Source organism: Cuculus canorus, chromosome 4 (genome assembly GCF_017976375.1).
Source record: "Cuculus canorus isolate bCucCan1 chromosome 4, bCucCan1.pri, whole genome shotgun sequence".
In the NCBI taxonomy this organism is placed as follows: domain Eukaryota; kingdom Metazoa; phylum Chordata; class Aves; order Cuculiformes; family Cuculidae; genus Cuculus; species Cuculus canorus.
The window spans coordinates 57555316-57572085 of NC_071404.1; the positions used below are offsets into that span (position 1 = coordinate 57555316).

At 40.8% G+C, this 16770-nt stretch overlaps 1 protein-coding gene across 6 annotated transcripts in view; it reads right to left on the reverse strand.

Annotated features, from left to right (window-relative positions):
• Positions 1 to 16770, reverse strand: part of SLC20A2 (solute carrier family 20 member 2) — a 60569-nt gene that overhangs the window by 24914 nt on the left and 18885 nt on the right. For all 6 annotated transcript variants that reach the window (XR_008449904.1, XM_054066511.1, XM_054066507.1 and 3 more), the window contains exons 2-6: positions 10691 to 11241; positions 5862 to 6002; positions 4559 to 4644; positions 2429 to 2525; positions 283 to 399 (exon numbers count right to left, since the gene is read on the reverse strand). Coding sequence is in view for 5 of the 6 variants with exons in the window: in XM_054066511.1 (XP_053922486.1) it covers positions 283 to 399; positions 2429 to 2525; positions 4559 to 4644; positions 5862 to 6002; positions 10691 to 10979 (730 nt within the window). In the remaining variant the exon portion in view is untranslated. The remainder of the gene's footprint in view (positions 1 to 282; positions 400 to 2428; positions 2526 to 4558; positions 4645 to 5861; positions 6003 to 10690; positions 11242 to 16770) is intronic.

A 16770-nucleotide genomic window follows, 5' to 3' on the forward strand; every position in this document is an offset into this window, starting at 1 on the left:
TCCTTAATAAAATATAAAATGGATTATATTCCAGGATTTATTTTCCTGTTTCTGCTAGACTCTAGAAGCAGTACGAACTGCAGTGAATTGCCTAACAAGGTTTTGAAATTCTGCCACTGCAGGTTTTTAAGAGCAAGTTACACAAATACACAAGGAATAGTTTAAGGACATCCTGCCTGTGGGTGCAGACTAGACTAGGTGACCTCTCAAGAGCACTTCCAGCTCTGAAATGAAATTTTCCATGATTTTACATCACCCACATGTCATCAAGCAACTACTTACTTTCTATTTTTCTCTTCATCCAGGGGCACACAAAAATCCAGACTAAGACAGCAAATACCACGGATACTCCAATTGATATTAGAGCAATGGCCCATATTGGCAATATCAGTCCCAGTACTGTGAAGACAAAGAAATAAAACCCAAGGAAACTGTAAATTAATGTAAATTAATTATTTCAGTGGCAGTGGAAAAGCAGTCTGTTACAGAAAAGCATGTGTTCATAATGTATTCAAACCCAATATGAGCTGATAATTTTTAACGTATATATCAGTTAGTGCAGTATTTAATATCAGTTAGTGCAGTATTTAAAGGTCCCGCTGACATGCAAACATTTGCAGATTTAGTCTTTCAATACTCTGTTACCCCACCATGACCTTATTTCCAAAGAAGTCAGGGGCATAGCTCCCATATCAGGGCTGCTGAAACAAGTTTGCAGTGATTTTATACACTAAAGCATGTTCAACTGTGCTGCCCATTAGGGTAACTACTTACCTGACCTTTGCTCTGGTCAATAAAGCCTGATGTTTAGATTAATCTATGCCACTATCTGCTTATGATAATTGCTTAATGTAGCACTTGAGAGCTGAGGTTTCAGTCCTGCAATGTGCCATCACGTCGATACCTCGTGTTCCTGTAAGTATCCTCCCAATAGAGCTCATTGCACTCCTTCAACTAAATGATCAGACCCTTAATGAAGAAAGAGCTTGGACCCTGATCTTTCAAACCCATATATGCACGCCTATCTTGAAAACTATGGGATTAATTCATTCTTGTGAGTAAGCGTTGCTAGGACAGAGGTCTTAGAGAGTAAATATGTATTCCCTGAGTATCAAAAATGGAACCCCACCTTTTCATTCATGCACTTTAGAGACCACTAAGCTGAAACAGAAGGGCCATTAAGATTCTTATTTCATTTATTTTGCTTAATTAGTCACTGCAGAATGCCTGACCTACTTCTGCAGCACGACTAATGAGGAAATGTTGGTTATACAGCTGATTTACTGTGAAACATCTTGGATACGAAGCCAATTATACTTAAGAAAAAGGAATAGTTGAGTTATGTTACCTTCAAAATGGGAACTTCTAAAGCTTTTTATTAATTTCAGTAATGCTGTGCTATGAGGAAAAATCTACCAACTGCATTTATCTAGTACATCTAGTGTGGAAGGTTTTAGAGAAAACAAACTTATATTTAAAAAGAGTCAGTTTCTAAGTCTGCTTTTTTAATTCAGGGGTGTGTTTAGGAGTTTCTCTCTTCAACTGCCTGTTCATTCAAGGCTCTGGGGCGATAAGCTAATCTAAAGATAACATTTAATGACCAGAGTCTTGAATAAAGCAGTTGAGAGCATTGAACACCTTTTTTTCTGAACTCTTTTGTTGCAACTGCATGCTTAAGTAAAGTTAAATATAAACATATAAATGCAAATATATAAACAGAAAATGTTTGAATATAAACATACACATAAACATAAAAATATCACTATAGGTTCAAATATACACAAATCTAAACAGACACAAACATATAAATGTACATAAAACATACAAATAGAAAAAAATAAAAATAAAGTCCTGAAAATGACATGCATCATTTCCTTCTACTGAGTTGAAATGAAAATGCAGCACCCAAGAAAGAAGATGCATTAAATTCAGAAACGGGCTCAGAGCTTATCATTGAAGGGAAATCAAAAAGTAAATTCAATTAACAGGCTTTGTGCCAGGTCTGCCAGAAGAGTGACTCTGCAGATTGCAATGGAGCTATAGCATTATACTGAGTGCGAGCTGCTCTTACTGCCTGCTCTGAACCTCTGTCCTTGATGTACATACCTGGAACACATTTGAGAGCTCAACACATGATCGGATTTACGAAGCCAAAGCTGGCAGCTCAGTTTTTCTCTTCCTCTAAAGAGGGATTTTTTTGTAGCTGCGCTCTTCCCCACTAACCCTAGTGATCAGGAGGGAGTCACAAAACACATGCACAAATAGAAGCGTGTGGGAAGGTGTATGATTTACTCCTGCCCCCATTAACTCGTAACATAGGAGATAACCGTGCAGCGCCAACAGCCACCTGACAGCATGCTGGCAGAGCATCATTATGCACGGTGGGAAGCCTCCCTCCCGGGCCTCCCGCTGTGGATGGCTAACTCACCTGGCGCCCCCGTGTACATGATGGAAAACACGTTAATAGCTATGGTAGCAGCATAAAACACTGGAAGTGCGCGGAGACCATTGGGCACAGGGTCTTCCTGCACAGAAATTGGGGAAAAAAGGAAACATTAGATTTTCCACAAGATTAATGTCAGCATAAACAACTGTGAGGAAAATGTGCTCCCAAATCACTGCCAGGCAGATGGAGGTTTTGGGTGGATAGCAAGGGAAGAGGATGTTGACCCATCTGGTTACACCCGAATCTGCAATGCTGCTCCTGGCAAGCACCAGCATTCTGCAGAAGCTTGACACTGTTGATGGGAACCAGGGAGAAAAGTTGTACTTTCAGGTCAGCCGCAGACCTGCGGGGTGACCTGAGGGCAGGTTTCTTTCTGTGAGTGTTTTCTTATCTATCTTTTCTCCAATATGAGGAGTCCCTTCTACTCAGCACAACTGAAGGTTGCTGAGCAGGACAGGGCTTTGCTGTTTTAGGGTCAGGGCTACAAGCATCAGTGCCATGTGTCCATTGCAAAACCGTCTTCCTAACCTCTCAGTTTTGACTGAGACAGCCCAGCACTTCCACCAGCTAACAGAAGTCTCTGAAATAGTAAGTGTCTGGCTGATTAAACAGGTAGCAAACATAAAATAATCGTGCAATGTTTAGCACGCCGTTGTGCCTGCTGCCTGCTGTGGTCTCATGCCCATGGTGCTCACAGGGAAAGGCTCAGCTGAAGGTGTAGTGGAAATGCACCATGTGAGTCATGGAAAAAGCCTTTGTGAGGAGGCTGCCTTGGCCTTTTGAGGAGTTCCATGTGTTCGCAAAGAGCCTGGCAAAGCCAAGGGTTGGCTAATGTGGTGTTGTTTCTTGCTGCCACGAGCTATAAAGGGGAGCCAAAGTCAGGCTGTGGCTGCCCTGCGCTATGCCCTGGTCCCAGAGCACGATGCAGCACAGGCTGTATCCACAGGGCCAGCTGCTATTCACAGCCACCCACAACAAGGGCATGAACCCCTCCCTGCACCAGGCCATGGACTTGCAAGCTAAAAAGCTGCTCTTTTTTTATGCACGGACACAAACCAATTCACTACCTGCATATGCCAGAAGCTCTTACTACACTGTGAATGGCACAGATGGCCCTCAGAAGACTATTTCCTTAGCTTGAACTTTTCTGCCACATGAATATTTAAATATTTGGCTTTTATACCAGAGCCTATGTGATTTTGATTACTAATTTCTTAAGTTCTGAATGCAAGAGAGGAACTTTTCCTTATCCTTTACCCAACTGGAGTAATTTTAAATGCAAAGATGAGTCTAATCAAATTTATTACCTGCTTTTATCGCTGACATCTATTTACATCAGAAATAAAGACTGATGAAGCTGATGTTTCAGGTGGTGTTATTTATAGCAAAAGAATTAATCCTTCCTCTATTTAAGTTCCCTGTGTAACTGCTAATATAGTGTCCCCTATTTTAGGTGGTAGTTACGCAGTGCAATCCCCTATTTTAGAAAGGTGAATGATGTAAGAGCAATGGAAAGAACAGATAAAAGTGATTTCCACTTTATGCTGGGTGGCAGGCAAATTGTCTTCTGCTCTAGAGATATATGGACTGATGTTACCTCAAAGTTGCTGATTTACAGAGGTCACTAAAACCCATCGATTCAGGTTTCCTGAGAATGTAGGAAACATGCAGATGCTCATTTTCTAACATCTGGTATTTTAGAAAACTAAAGCATAAATTTCACGGCTATGAAATACCAGTTAGAATATTTCCAACGAAGGATTGTTCTGTTTGAATAACAGTCATAACAGCTATTGTGAGGCTAAGTCAATGCCGACAAGTTTGTACTAATACAGAAGCAATCTCGATGCACCGTCCTTTAGTCAAACAGAACATACAACATTAATTATCACATAGCACCTTCTATACCTCAAGCCCTTGTCAAATTACTTAGTCTGAGCTTTCAGAACTGCTAAAAGCAAGTGTAGTTCCAATGGCTATAACAAACATGACTGGTCTCCTGTCCAAAAAGCACACCACAAACTTTCAAGCCTGGAAATGCCAGCAGTCAAATGGGAGGCTAGAACACAGTCTTCACACCAAGCACTCATTATAATAGTGCAATTTCTTTACCTTTTTTAAAATGAAGAATCTAATCAGCAAAAAAAGGATTCCAGACATCAAGCCAGATAACAGTGGGGAAATAAACCACGAGGCAACTGTGTTGAAGAAAAGAAAGAATGAAACATGAAATGCATTCTTGCATAATAGTTAAGTAAGTAGTTAATGAGCAATAAATTTAAAACAGTTCTTGTACAATGGGAATGAATGTTTCATATATTTACTTACACCTGGTGCAACTCAATCTCCATGGACACTCATGAAAGTCAAAGTAATGTTACAAGCATCAACTAAAGCATTTCCTGAAAACTTCGCAAGTTTAGCAATCAGAAGCAACAGGAAGGTTTCTTGTAATTTGATGTAGAGTGGACCAAGAAAACCCTGCAATTTCCTAATCACCGCGACCGTGCATGCTGCAAGCAAGTGGAAAGCAACTGCATCTAGCTGGGTGCCATGCTGCTCTCAGGGTAAAAGTTTCAATTTCCAAAATGCCATAGAAGCATCAACTCTGATGAATTACACGTGCACGTTTTTTGCAGGCCAAACCTGCAAGTGTCCAGACTGATTTAACTGAAGTAGGTGGCAAAACTCCCACTGATTTCAATAAAATCGGATCAGGGCAGCACTCTGGAAATCTCATCCAGAGTGATTTATTGTTTGTGGCATAGTCAACAGATAGATTCTGCTGTCATTGCAAACTCACTTCTACTTTCAACAGAATTAAAAAAAGTACGCATTGCTCCAACTTCTCTAAAGCTCAATTGTATTTCTGTGCTTTCAGCATCAAATCCTTTCCATACAGGGTTTAGGCTGTGACTCAGACTACAAGGCTTCCAAAACAATAATGAAAACTCTTTCACAGCTTGGCTCTACGGGTCTTGCAGTGGGAGGCTGAGAGTTAAACATGTGCTGCATGCCTAGCTTTCACGTCCCTGAAGCTGGTGGGTGGAGAAACATGACTGTGGGCATTCACATGACGGGTGAGCGTTGTTGAGAGCAAGAATGAGGTAGTACGAGCTGCCACAAAAAGAATTAGAAGAGGAGGAATGTCACCTTGAAGATGTCCCTGAGGGACAACGTCTCCTCAGCTTACCACTGAGGAAGTGCAACTTCTGTCTTAGCCCTTTCTCCACTGGAGACGCATTGCAGCCCTCAAAGAACAGAGCATCAGTGCATCTTCTGAATGATAGGACTGGGGTGGATAGCAATTCAAGGAGGGAGTGCTACTAGCACAAATCAGACTTCTGGGAATGTTTTTTGCAGGCGGCACACACTGTTTCACATACCCTTATGCATAAAAGGAAACAGAACTTACCAATCTTGACAAGCTGCATCCACTGGACTCCTTGTGTGCCAATTGCCACCAGGGAAAATCCAATCGTAGCACCTACGATGCAATGGGTCCCTGATATCGGGAGTTTCAAGAATGATGCAATCAGCTGCCAAACAGCAGAACCTAGGAAAAAAGCCCCACTCATATGGTATAAACAACAGTAACAATAAGGTCACACAGAAAATGCTTCACCACATAACCAAATTCTTTTACGAGTGCTGCCTACACTCCACATGCACAACAGAGATCTGAAGAGAGTTTGTTCCTGTTCTGTCTCTAAAAGCAGATACTATGACAGTTTAATAGCAGCTTCGAATGCTGCTTCTTACTGATAACTTTTTATAACTAACAGCTCTTTATACTGACAACGGTTCTGCTTCTTTTTTTTGAAGTCTTTCAGTACTTACAGCCTGTCTGATTAAATACACCAGCTGCCCCCAGTCTGTCTCAAGCCTAGAAAACTTCATTCTTGAGAGCTGGACCTGGAAGCCTCCAAGGGATCAGTGAGAGGAGGCATCCACTGTTTCACTAATGAACTGCCCACGCTCATAAATTCAGATGCTACCACAGAAAGGCTCAAATTGTGGGGCAGGGAGTTTCATGCCTTCTCAGTGATGTACAGCCATCCAAAGTCCTCTATAGGAAAAATGGACTGAGGAGAGAATAAACTTTGACTGCCTTCATTTGCAGCTCATTGAAGCACTGGAAAAAATCAGAACTGCAGAAAAGGCTTATGTTAGTCATGGAGTAGCCAAATACACCCTTGGCATAAGGAAATAAGATCCCCTGAGAAACTAAAGGATAGTAGCTAATGCCCTCTAAAGTAAACACGATGTCCGGTGCCCCGAAAAATGACCCAAGTAAGGATGTTGGCAAAGAGCGCGGGGGAGGGGGAAGACCCCAATCACCAGAGAGGATGCCTTGTATTTGTTTTCAGTCTCAATTATTGGTAGTTACATGGACCATAGTTGGCCATCAAGCCCTCACGCACACCGCTCCATGCTCTGTATTCTTTTTGCATTGCAAGGGCCCAGGTCCCCTGCTCCTCTTGCAGTAGCACCTCAAGACACCAAAATCAATATTACAGCAACACAAGCATGTTGTAGATCTCACCCAATAGTAGAGAATTCTTTGAGACATCTCTTCTTCACCTTAAGACTTAATGGCTGTAAGACTAAGTGTGCATGTGTTAAGAGGCCTCAATGGCAGCAATTAAACTGCCATAAGAGATCCTACATTTTGTGGCCATGACACCTTTCTTAACAGATCTCCAGCAGACACAGATGATAAAGCAAGGTTGATGAACATACTCTGTTACTCAAAATCCCAGCCTCCACCCTCAGTTCCACCACAGGAGGATAGTTTGAAGGTCTTGAAACAGAGCCATCTACAAATGGTGATTTGCTGGCATCATACGCAGCTACGTTTGGAAGTCAACCAGTTTGTAAAACTGATCTCTCCTGGGGTAGTATCCCAAAACAACTGCTACTCTCCTATTGCTGTTGGAAATTCTAGATCAAACAAGGAACACCTGCTCTTTAATTTTTGGCTTCTCTCCCTCTATACTAAAATAAAAATAAGTACGCTTTGAAACCTTTGACATGAACTTAAGAGACCAGCAAGTGGAAATGAGGTTAAAGAAAAAAGCAGATGGTGACATCTGTAAAGAGGCAAATAAACAGATAAGTCAGCCATAAATATGTAATTACGAAATACTCAGTCAAAAAAAAAAACTAGGGAAAATGCAACCAAGCCACAGCTGCACTGTAAATGTGTAGTGAGGTTTGGGGGTGGGTGTTGGAGGGGGCTATGCTGTGGAAGGGAGTAGGGGGAGTATGGCACTATTTCTTATTTAATCAACTTTACCTTGAAAATAAACAGGAGAGAAAGAGGGGAAGTAGGGGAGGACTGATGAGTGGTCTGAGAACGACAATGTGTGCTCTAAAGAAATTCAAGGAACAGAAGAAAATATGAATCAAGCCAGAGCAGGACCTTGGTCTGGGGCTTGCAATGCCTTAATATCAAAGCTTTAACTCCTCTGTAAGATAAAATATGTTCCAAATTTTTTACCTTTGAAAAACTAACCCAGGAAGCAGAAGGCTCATTAGACCTGTCACAGAGTTCCAAATTCAGACTTCTCACGCCTGCTGACACTGTGCCACATGCCCTTTTTTCCCAGTTGCTATCTCCTAAAGAAAAAGGTTGGATGCAGACTGCCCTGACCAAGAGTCACCAGCACCAGCTTTCAGCTCAGAGGGTGTTTCATGCTACCCTGCTGCTGAAAGCACTGAATCCATTTTCCTGAGGCTCCAGTGCTGGGTGCCAGCCACGAGTCCCTGTCAGGTACCATGCTGCCTGCAAGACTAGGTTAGTACTGTACTGTGCTTTGCTAATCCTGGCTGGGATGTCCATTCTGCCAGTGGCATCTCCTCAGTTGCACAAGAACCACTAGCACAACACTCAGACAATTCCTAATACTAACCCGACAATCAATTAATGCTAGGGAGGTTCTACAATTTTCCTGAGAGCAACAGTCCCTAACTTCCCAAATGCCTAAGAAACAACATTTTATCATGCCACAGATTCTTACAAAATGTTAAATTTTAAGATTTTATTCCCCTTATTGCTGCTTCCTTCTCTCTTAGGAAAGAAGGTTGCCCAGAAAATCACCATCTGATGTTTGCTGCAAGCATCAAAGGATCTTCCAGCAACATCTGGGAAAAGAATACAGTGACTTTTGGTCTCTCCCAGGCTGTTGATTCATTTAAGCCTCATCGAAATTCAGAAGCTAAGTCCATTTGCAAAAACATGATCATGAGAGAATGGGGCGGGGGTGTGAGGGGAAAGGGAAAGCAGAGCAAAAACAAAAAGAGGAAAAGAAAACATCCATGAAGGCTCAGAGAAACACAAAAAAAATATCATACAACCAGAGAAAATCTGAAAATGGATTTGAGGAGAACAAAACCTGAAATCTGCAGTTTGTAACTTGTGATTAATTCTGAGATTTAACATGTGGAATTTCTTCTTAATGCCCTTACTGGAGGAAGGGAATGCAACTGGTCTTGAAGTTCACACAGGCTTATGTAAATACTTGTGCAAGTAAGTTGTTTTCTTTGAGCTTCTGGCCAGTTGCCTCTGCAGGGGGCATTTGAGACTTAAAACTTTGCCCAGCCAGGATTAAGATGCCATAAATAGATACAGAAAAGGAAAAGAACCCTTCCTTCAACGGGGACTCTGAGTACCAAGAACGTGAAGGTCAGAAGATGCAGGTCACCTACATTTCAGACAGTGTATGCTAGTCCTGGGCACAAGCCCATAGGAAATGATGGAGCTATCTCAAGAAACAGAAGGCTTAATAATGCCACTGGTGATAAAAAAACACACTACAGCTTGAGGGAAAGACCAAAAATCTGCAGCTGACCTTGCAAGACATCTGGAAAGAGGAACTGATGGGGATGGTCAGGAGCATTTGATGTGGATTATGTTGGCAGCCTTAGAGAGGGATGGTTTGGGGAAGTGGCTGTGGTGCTAGCAGCAATTTCTCACTAACCAATCCCTCTTGCCCTGGGGCAGGAGAAGGTCGCCAACCTTCAAGAGGTTCAGGAGCAGCAAAAGGGCAATGGAACCACCTCCCTGCTGTCAAGCACACAAAGTCACCTCAGAGAAGCCCAGAAACTGGCACTCAATGTCCATCTTGATCCATTAAAAAAAAAAAAAAAAACGAAAAAGCAAAATTTTCAGATTTCCTCAAAGGAATGGGAATATTAACAGCATGTAGTAGACCTCTGCACGGATTCTTCTATCTCACAGGCAGGTCCTTCCCGAAAACTGTGGGGTGGTTACACGGAGTAGGTGGAAATAGTATTAAGCTAGTTTTAAAGAGGTTTAAGGAAGAAAATCTTTGAGTGGGACATCCCTTTCAAAGAGGGGATGCTGGAGCACTTGTACAAATCATGTTGCCCTGGCGCTGGATGCTACGGACCTCCCAGACTGAAGAAGTGGTGGTAGGATAGACAAGCTGGCCCCTTGCCTGAGCTCTCCACAGTGAAAGGGTTTCCTTCCTGCTGTCTCCTGCCCTTTAAAAGCAGGTTTGCTATTGACCCTTGAGGGAGCTCTCCAAAAGCCCACAAAGCCTCTTGCATATAAACAAAGAGTAAATACCGTGGCTTAATGTTACTTACCTCAGAATATGCTATTTGTTCTAAATGGAGATTAATTGAACTGCAAAAAAAGCACGCGGAACAGACTGTAAGGTACTGTAAGGTACGCTGAGCTGCTGTTGGTTTGAGTCAGAAAAATTAAAAATACCTTAAATCTGTGACCAACTATCTTTACTGCTCCCTTAGTTTTGCCATGGGCAAGGTTGAGGTGTGCAGTTATTTGCAGTCACTCAGCTAGACAATCAGTTCAAGCAAATACGTTTGCATTTTCTGTAATTTTTAAAAATCATTTAGGTAATTCCTTCTCAGATGTATTCATTGCAAACTGCTGTTTCTGTAGGATCTTCTGTATAGTCACAAATGGTATGCTTACATATTTTCCATGTCCCATCATAAAAATCTCCAACATAATTTTTTCAGTAGGAATATATATATACAATCCATGATGTTAAACATTTTTTACTTCCGTTAGTTCAACGGCTGAACCATTGGAAGATACAAATGTTTAGAAGCATTTAGAAAACACAAAAGACTAGGCGTTCACATAAATCCAGACATACAAGTCCAGAGGATGGGAAGACTTAATATTCACAACAAACAAGATGACAAATACACAACGAATGTTACTAAGAATAGGGAAGTATTACTTACCAACCATTGCACTCACTTCTCCTGCCATCAGCAGTGGGACAGTGTTGTTGTACAGGTTAACATCAATGATACCTTTCCGAATCGTTTCTCCTACTTTTGCTCCCAGTAATACTGAGCCAGTGGTTTCAAAAACAGTAGCCAAAATGCAAGCCTGGCGTAAAGTAACAACACCAGAGCCCACAGCCGTTCCGAAAGAATTTGCAACATCATTTGCACCAACTGAAAAGGCTAAAATAAAAGCAATGATAAAGCCCACAATGACCATCCACAGGTATTCATCCATAGCCATCTTTCCCCAAACTGTAGATCAGCTTTTCTTTTGCAAATAGTTAATAGTCAAGGCTGGAGGGAACCGTAACGGATTTGGAAAGCAGATTTCTTGTAAACAATGAGTTCTCTCTGGAAAGTGCTGGGTAGTGTTAGAATGTGAAGAAACTGCTAACTGCTGATTTTCAAACTACTATAAATACTGTTCATTTGGCTGCCTTCGGTCAGCAGTGAAACACATTCCATATTTTTCTCCCAAACTGGTACAACTGTGATGTTCTATCCTGCAAAAGAAAAAAAAAAAAAAGAAAAAAAAAAGAAAAAAAAGAAAATTTAAAAAAAAAGGTATATTCCATAACAATGAGTGTTTTCAGAAGTAAACAGATGATTTAAGTCCACTAATGGGATCCTACCTCAGCATGTGACTGTTCTAATCATAAAGCAATTCAGAAAAGGTTAAGATCAGGTCACCTCCAAAGCAGTATGTTTCTTGCAATATCACTGACCAAGAAAATCTTTTGAGCAATTTAAAAGGATTTAGAAAGGCTAGGGTGCTTGTTTGTTTTTAATTTACAGAGCAGTGTGATAAGCCCTCTTTTTAGAAGGAGGATCCTTCTTGGCTCTTTGCATCCAGTGAATTTAAGACGTGTAGAATATATAGAGCACACCATACAGCCTGATTCCCAGCTGATATATATCACCTAGCTCCACTGACCACAGCTGAGTCCTCATATTTTATCAGCTAGAGCCAGGGATGTACTCATGATTTTATCTATATGTCTGTCTAGGAAATGCCACTGAAAATACTCTGAGAGCATTAATATTCATCTATTGCTGTTATCAAATCCCATGCAGTAAAAATACAATTGTCTTTCAGCTTCTCAGTCACTGAAACAGCATAATAATCACAATATTCCCGTGTATCCCTGCAGATCTAAGGAAGCCTATAAAAAAAGTTTAACTAAAAATTTGAGCTCTCAGCTATTTCCTATAGATGGTTACCAGTTACTAACAGGCTTATTGTATTCAAACCATTGTTATCAATATTTTTTACTATTTCTTTTGATGGTTTCAGTTTTATGATTGCCTTTTGAATTGCATCTCAATTACTATAATCTGAAAAAAGAGTGAGCTTTTTTAAACCATGAAATGGACAGACAGAAAAGGACTTTAAATATTATACCTTCAACATCCAAAAGTTTGCTGAGCAGAGCGATAAGGCCCACACTGATGTCAAGATGGTCAAAAGCTAGAAGCAAATTTGCCTAAACTATCTGCCTCTTCTGCTAGTTGCTTCTCTTCTGCTAGCAGCCGCCACAAAGACCCCCTCTCCTTTCCTATCCATGCTGTTTGGCTTCAGAAAAGTGCAGTTTTGGAGGTGGCAAGGTGTCAAATGAACATTTAGCAGCAAATACCCATCAGCCAACTCCACACATTTAAGGAAGCATCTCAAGAGACCAGGAGATAACTGAGGAAAAGCCCTAAACCCAATTCCTGCTCCCTGTTTCCTCACGGTCACTCCAGTCTCATACAATACACCCACAGTTTCAAAACCGCACTTAAATTTCTTTTGATGAACCCAGTGCTATGTAGGTCCTGTTGTAGCAAGGAGGTCTCTGAAACCTTTGAAATAATGGCAAAATTAAAAAATAGATTTTGTGTATTTGTGAGATGCTAGCTACTTGAGAACAAACAACAGGAAAATACCACATCTATACCCAAGTACAGAAAGTCCTAGAAGTTGATGTCAAGTATTGATGCTTCCTCTAAAGACACATATTCAGGAGAAAAGTTGTCTCTTTTAATCCAGACTCTGAACTACCTGAATAACTGTCACTCCAATCTTTTCCAGACATGGAACAGACATCAACCCTTGACTGCCTTACAATCTCAGAAAGTCTTAACAGCTAAAAACATTTGTACAAGCATTTTTATATTACGAGATAACACAGGAAAATGAAGCACCAATGCTTTTTTAATATTTAAAGACTTGTTGCCATTTTATAATTCATGAGCACTCAGCCCACTGAACGGAAAAAGACTTGACATAGACAAAAAAAGCTAACAATATCTGGAAGAAACAATTAGAATTAGAACCTGTTTGCCTGTGAAGGAAGACAAAACTCCATTAAATTCAGTCATTAAAAAAATTCTATTACATATATCAGAATTTTGCTGGGACACGACGTGCTGGACTAGAATCCTTCCTTGATCCTGGAGATTAATGATTAAATTCTTCATCCCGTGTGGATTTACACAGCACCTTTGCCAAGTTAGCCTCTGCACCTCAGCTTCCTCTCTTGAAAATGGGCAAAGTTGACTGAGAACTATGCATGCATGCAAGACACTGTGAGACTCGCTTCTTTTGGACCCACAAGATGAAAGCAAATCCTTATTCCCAAGAGAGGTATGTATTTTATCCACTTATCAAACAACCTACCAATTTACTGTGGTGACCCAGTTTCTGGGATGAGGAATAGCAGGAGGATTGTGACATTCCCCAACCGCAATGGAGTTCATGGGACATTTGCCAAACCTGTCTCCTCCAGCCACAGCAAGTTCCTGCAGCTTCCAAAATAAACCACTAAGTCACAAGGTTGCCTTTATTAGCCTCCCTGGTCAGGGAGAACTCCAGATGGTCCCAAAGAAATTAAGACTTCAAGCTCCTAAAACTCATGAAGGCCAAAGAGCCTCCCAAAGTTTGTTGGCAGGGCCCTTGGCAAAGAGCTCAGAGAGGCAGCTACATAATCTCCCTCTCTGTGAAATGGGATATACAGCCTCAGGAGAAAAGGATATGTTAAGTAAGAAGTAACCCCTCCTATAGTTTAGTGCAAGATGATGCTTTCAAATGGACTTTCCCTCAAAACCTGGGATGCTCGACTTGATGTCCATTGAGTTTGTACAAGTAACAGCACAGCAATGGCCAAGCCTTGTCTTTAACATAATGAAAACCAAAAGGAAAATCGGAAATGGAATAAACACATTTCAAAACTAACGTGCAGGCAACATATGAATGGCTAGGTGTTACTAATATTAACCTTAAATAATGCAAGAGATGTTAAATGTTTAAATAAACACAAAGAAATAAAAAAAAGGGCTCAGCTCTGCTGAGAAAGTTTTTAGAAATGCAAAATATCCTGCAAAGTAGGCCAGTGACTAAATACAGACTAAATCTTGTAGCATGCTTCTTTCTAGAGCCCAAAATACATCTGGCATGCTCAGACACGCTGAGCTATGCCCCTCATCACCTAATCTAATGCAAGAGCCTGTGGTATTTCATGTTGTTGCTGGGATGAAAAAGAAACTGGAAAAAACGCTGTACAGAAGAAGGACATGGCACATCTTCTGCTTCTCTGTGTGACAGCTAGAAGCTACTAGCCTGTTTCTCTCCTGCACTCATTTATATTCTATCAACATGCCTCTATGCATGCCAAATGGAATTCAACCTGACCTGCTAAGACACTAGGAAATTCTCCCATTTACCTGCAGGACTGATACTGCCTCTCCGCCAAGGCCTCTGTAGTCGGGTGCGCTACACTACTGCAGCAGACCACAGGTGGAAAAGTTCATTTTCCTATTTATGGTTTGGATAACTCTTCCTGAATCAGCCCAGCTTGCCCTGTAGTGGCCGTGCTGCAGACTCGCCCTTGGGCATTAGTAGGGCAGAGGAACTGTGTTAGCACCAGGGAACGGAAGGACCTGAAGTTGGGGCGTGCATCTCTGATGGCTGTTAAAGCAAAAGGAAATGCACAGACGTGAAATTTCAAGTTGAAAGAAACTAATTCAGCATTAAGGCAAGATTTTTAGCTAATCCAGTTTTCTTATGATCCATAATTAGAGCATCATATGTAGGAGGTCTGAGCTGAGGCTTTTAACAGTTTAAGTGGACTTAGAGAACTTGCACCTCTGTGAGAAAAATCTGATTTTTGGAAATGCTAAGCACGTCCCTCTGTCTCGCTGGCAGATGACTGAGACATCCGCCTTGGACTTTATTTTGTTGCTAGCTCAACATCTTGTTATAACTCTGTCAACACAAAGTGTTATTTATTCCCTAAGGGACAGGCGAAAATAAAACCCAGGTAAGGAAGCACCTTGATTCACTCAGAAGAAGAAATGAATTGTCAGGGAAAAGCGAGGATCTCCTGGCAACTATCATTTTAGGACATGTTTATATATGAACATTTATTAAGATAACTCTTCTAGAAACTATTCACAGTACACTTTATAAGACTAGACAAGATTTTAGTGAAAAAAAAAAATACAAAATTTTGAAAAACAAAGCTGTCAGTTGTTATTTCTTTTTTTTGCCAAACAAATTGCTGCTAAAGAGAATGCAGAAACATCTCATGACAGGGACAAATGATTGAATAAAAGTTGTGACAAAGTTCAAAGTCTAGGGAAGCAATCAGAGTGCATTACCCACCAGCAATCCAATGTGTGACATAAAGGAAACAAGAGACTCCGTAAATGTCCTTTAATCTTCTCTTCGCAGAAAATTAGGGAAGAATCTATTGCACTCATGAAACATTGAAAGATATATAAATCATACTAATGCAGCTCATACCATCTATAAATCATACTGTATGCAACTCTTCTGCTCTCAGCAGTTGCCCCATGCTGCAGTTGAAAACCTCCTACTCCAGATGGGACAGAGATTCAGTGAGGTCCTGGGTTTAACTGTTTTGTTGTTGCCCAAGAATGAGCAAAATCAAAAGACAGCAGCTAGAGTAACATTTCCAAGATAACTTTTACAACTATTCCACTGTGCATTATGACAAGACAGACGGGGGAGGACGATTTCTTTTCCCCTGAGGTGTTGGAAAAAGCAGACATTTCATGACAGACAGACACACTGAATTTGTACTGACAGGCAGGTTCACTTCTAGTCACCAGTGGCTGAAAGGTCTGTCTAAAATGCTTACCAGACAGCAGCTTCTAGGAGGCTATTCCATACCTCTCTAATTTCTATATGTTGTTCTTTATATAAACCTAATTTGTCAGGCTTCCCACCTATAAACTCATAACAGATCTGCCATTCCAGTTGATTGGTACTAAGTACAGCATTGCATAAAAACCAAGTCTGATTTATAATCAAAGCTACTAACATGATTCACATCAGTAGTCCTTACAGTTTCCAGTTTGTGCTCAGGCCACAAGGCTCACAAATTATCTCCTTTAAATTACTAATACTCAGGATTTGAAAGGTAGTATTAATTCAAGTGGTGCAAGACTATGAACATCCCTATATGGCTCTAAGTTATATGCACAGGACTTGTCACAGGGCCAAGTATGAAGCAAGTTTAATGCTCTGGTACACAACGAGCACCCTCAACTTACTTTAAAAAAAAAATCAATTATCGCACCCAGAAGCAGTTTTTGTATCAATCTATTCCTACTTTAACATGTTTGCAATGTGTTTAAACATACTTCACACTACTACTTGATATGAAAACAAGACTGAAGTTGATAGCTTTCCAAGGACTCCCATCTCGTTTAACATTGCAGAGAGATTGCCACTGCCAACTCCCAAAACTTCCAGAGGATGCTTCCTTTTTTTAGTCCCTATCGACCTCTGTTCCCACCAACGAGAGATCAAAAATGCATGTAAAATAATCAGGATAAGATTTTGTTGCTGAAAACATTCACTAAAAACACAGACAGCAGTCATGTTTAAACAGCAATTTTACAAACAATTAAGAGAGTAAAGTATCAACAAGTCCTTGTTATGCATTGGCTGATAAATAACTTTATCGCTAACTAAAGGAGAATTTGAACCTTCAATCTTTCTAATAAGCAATCGTTTTTTGTGATTC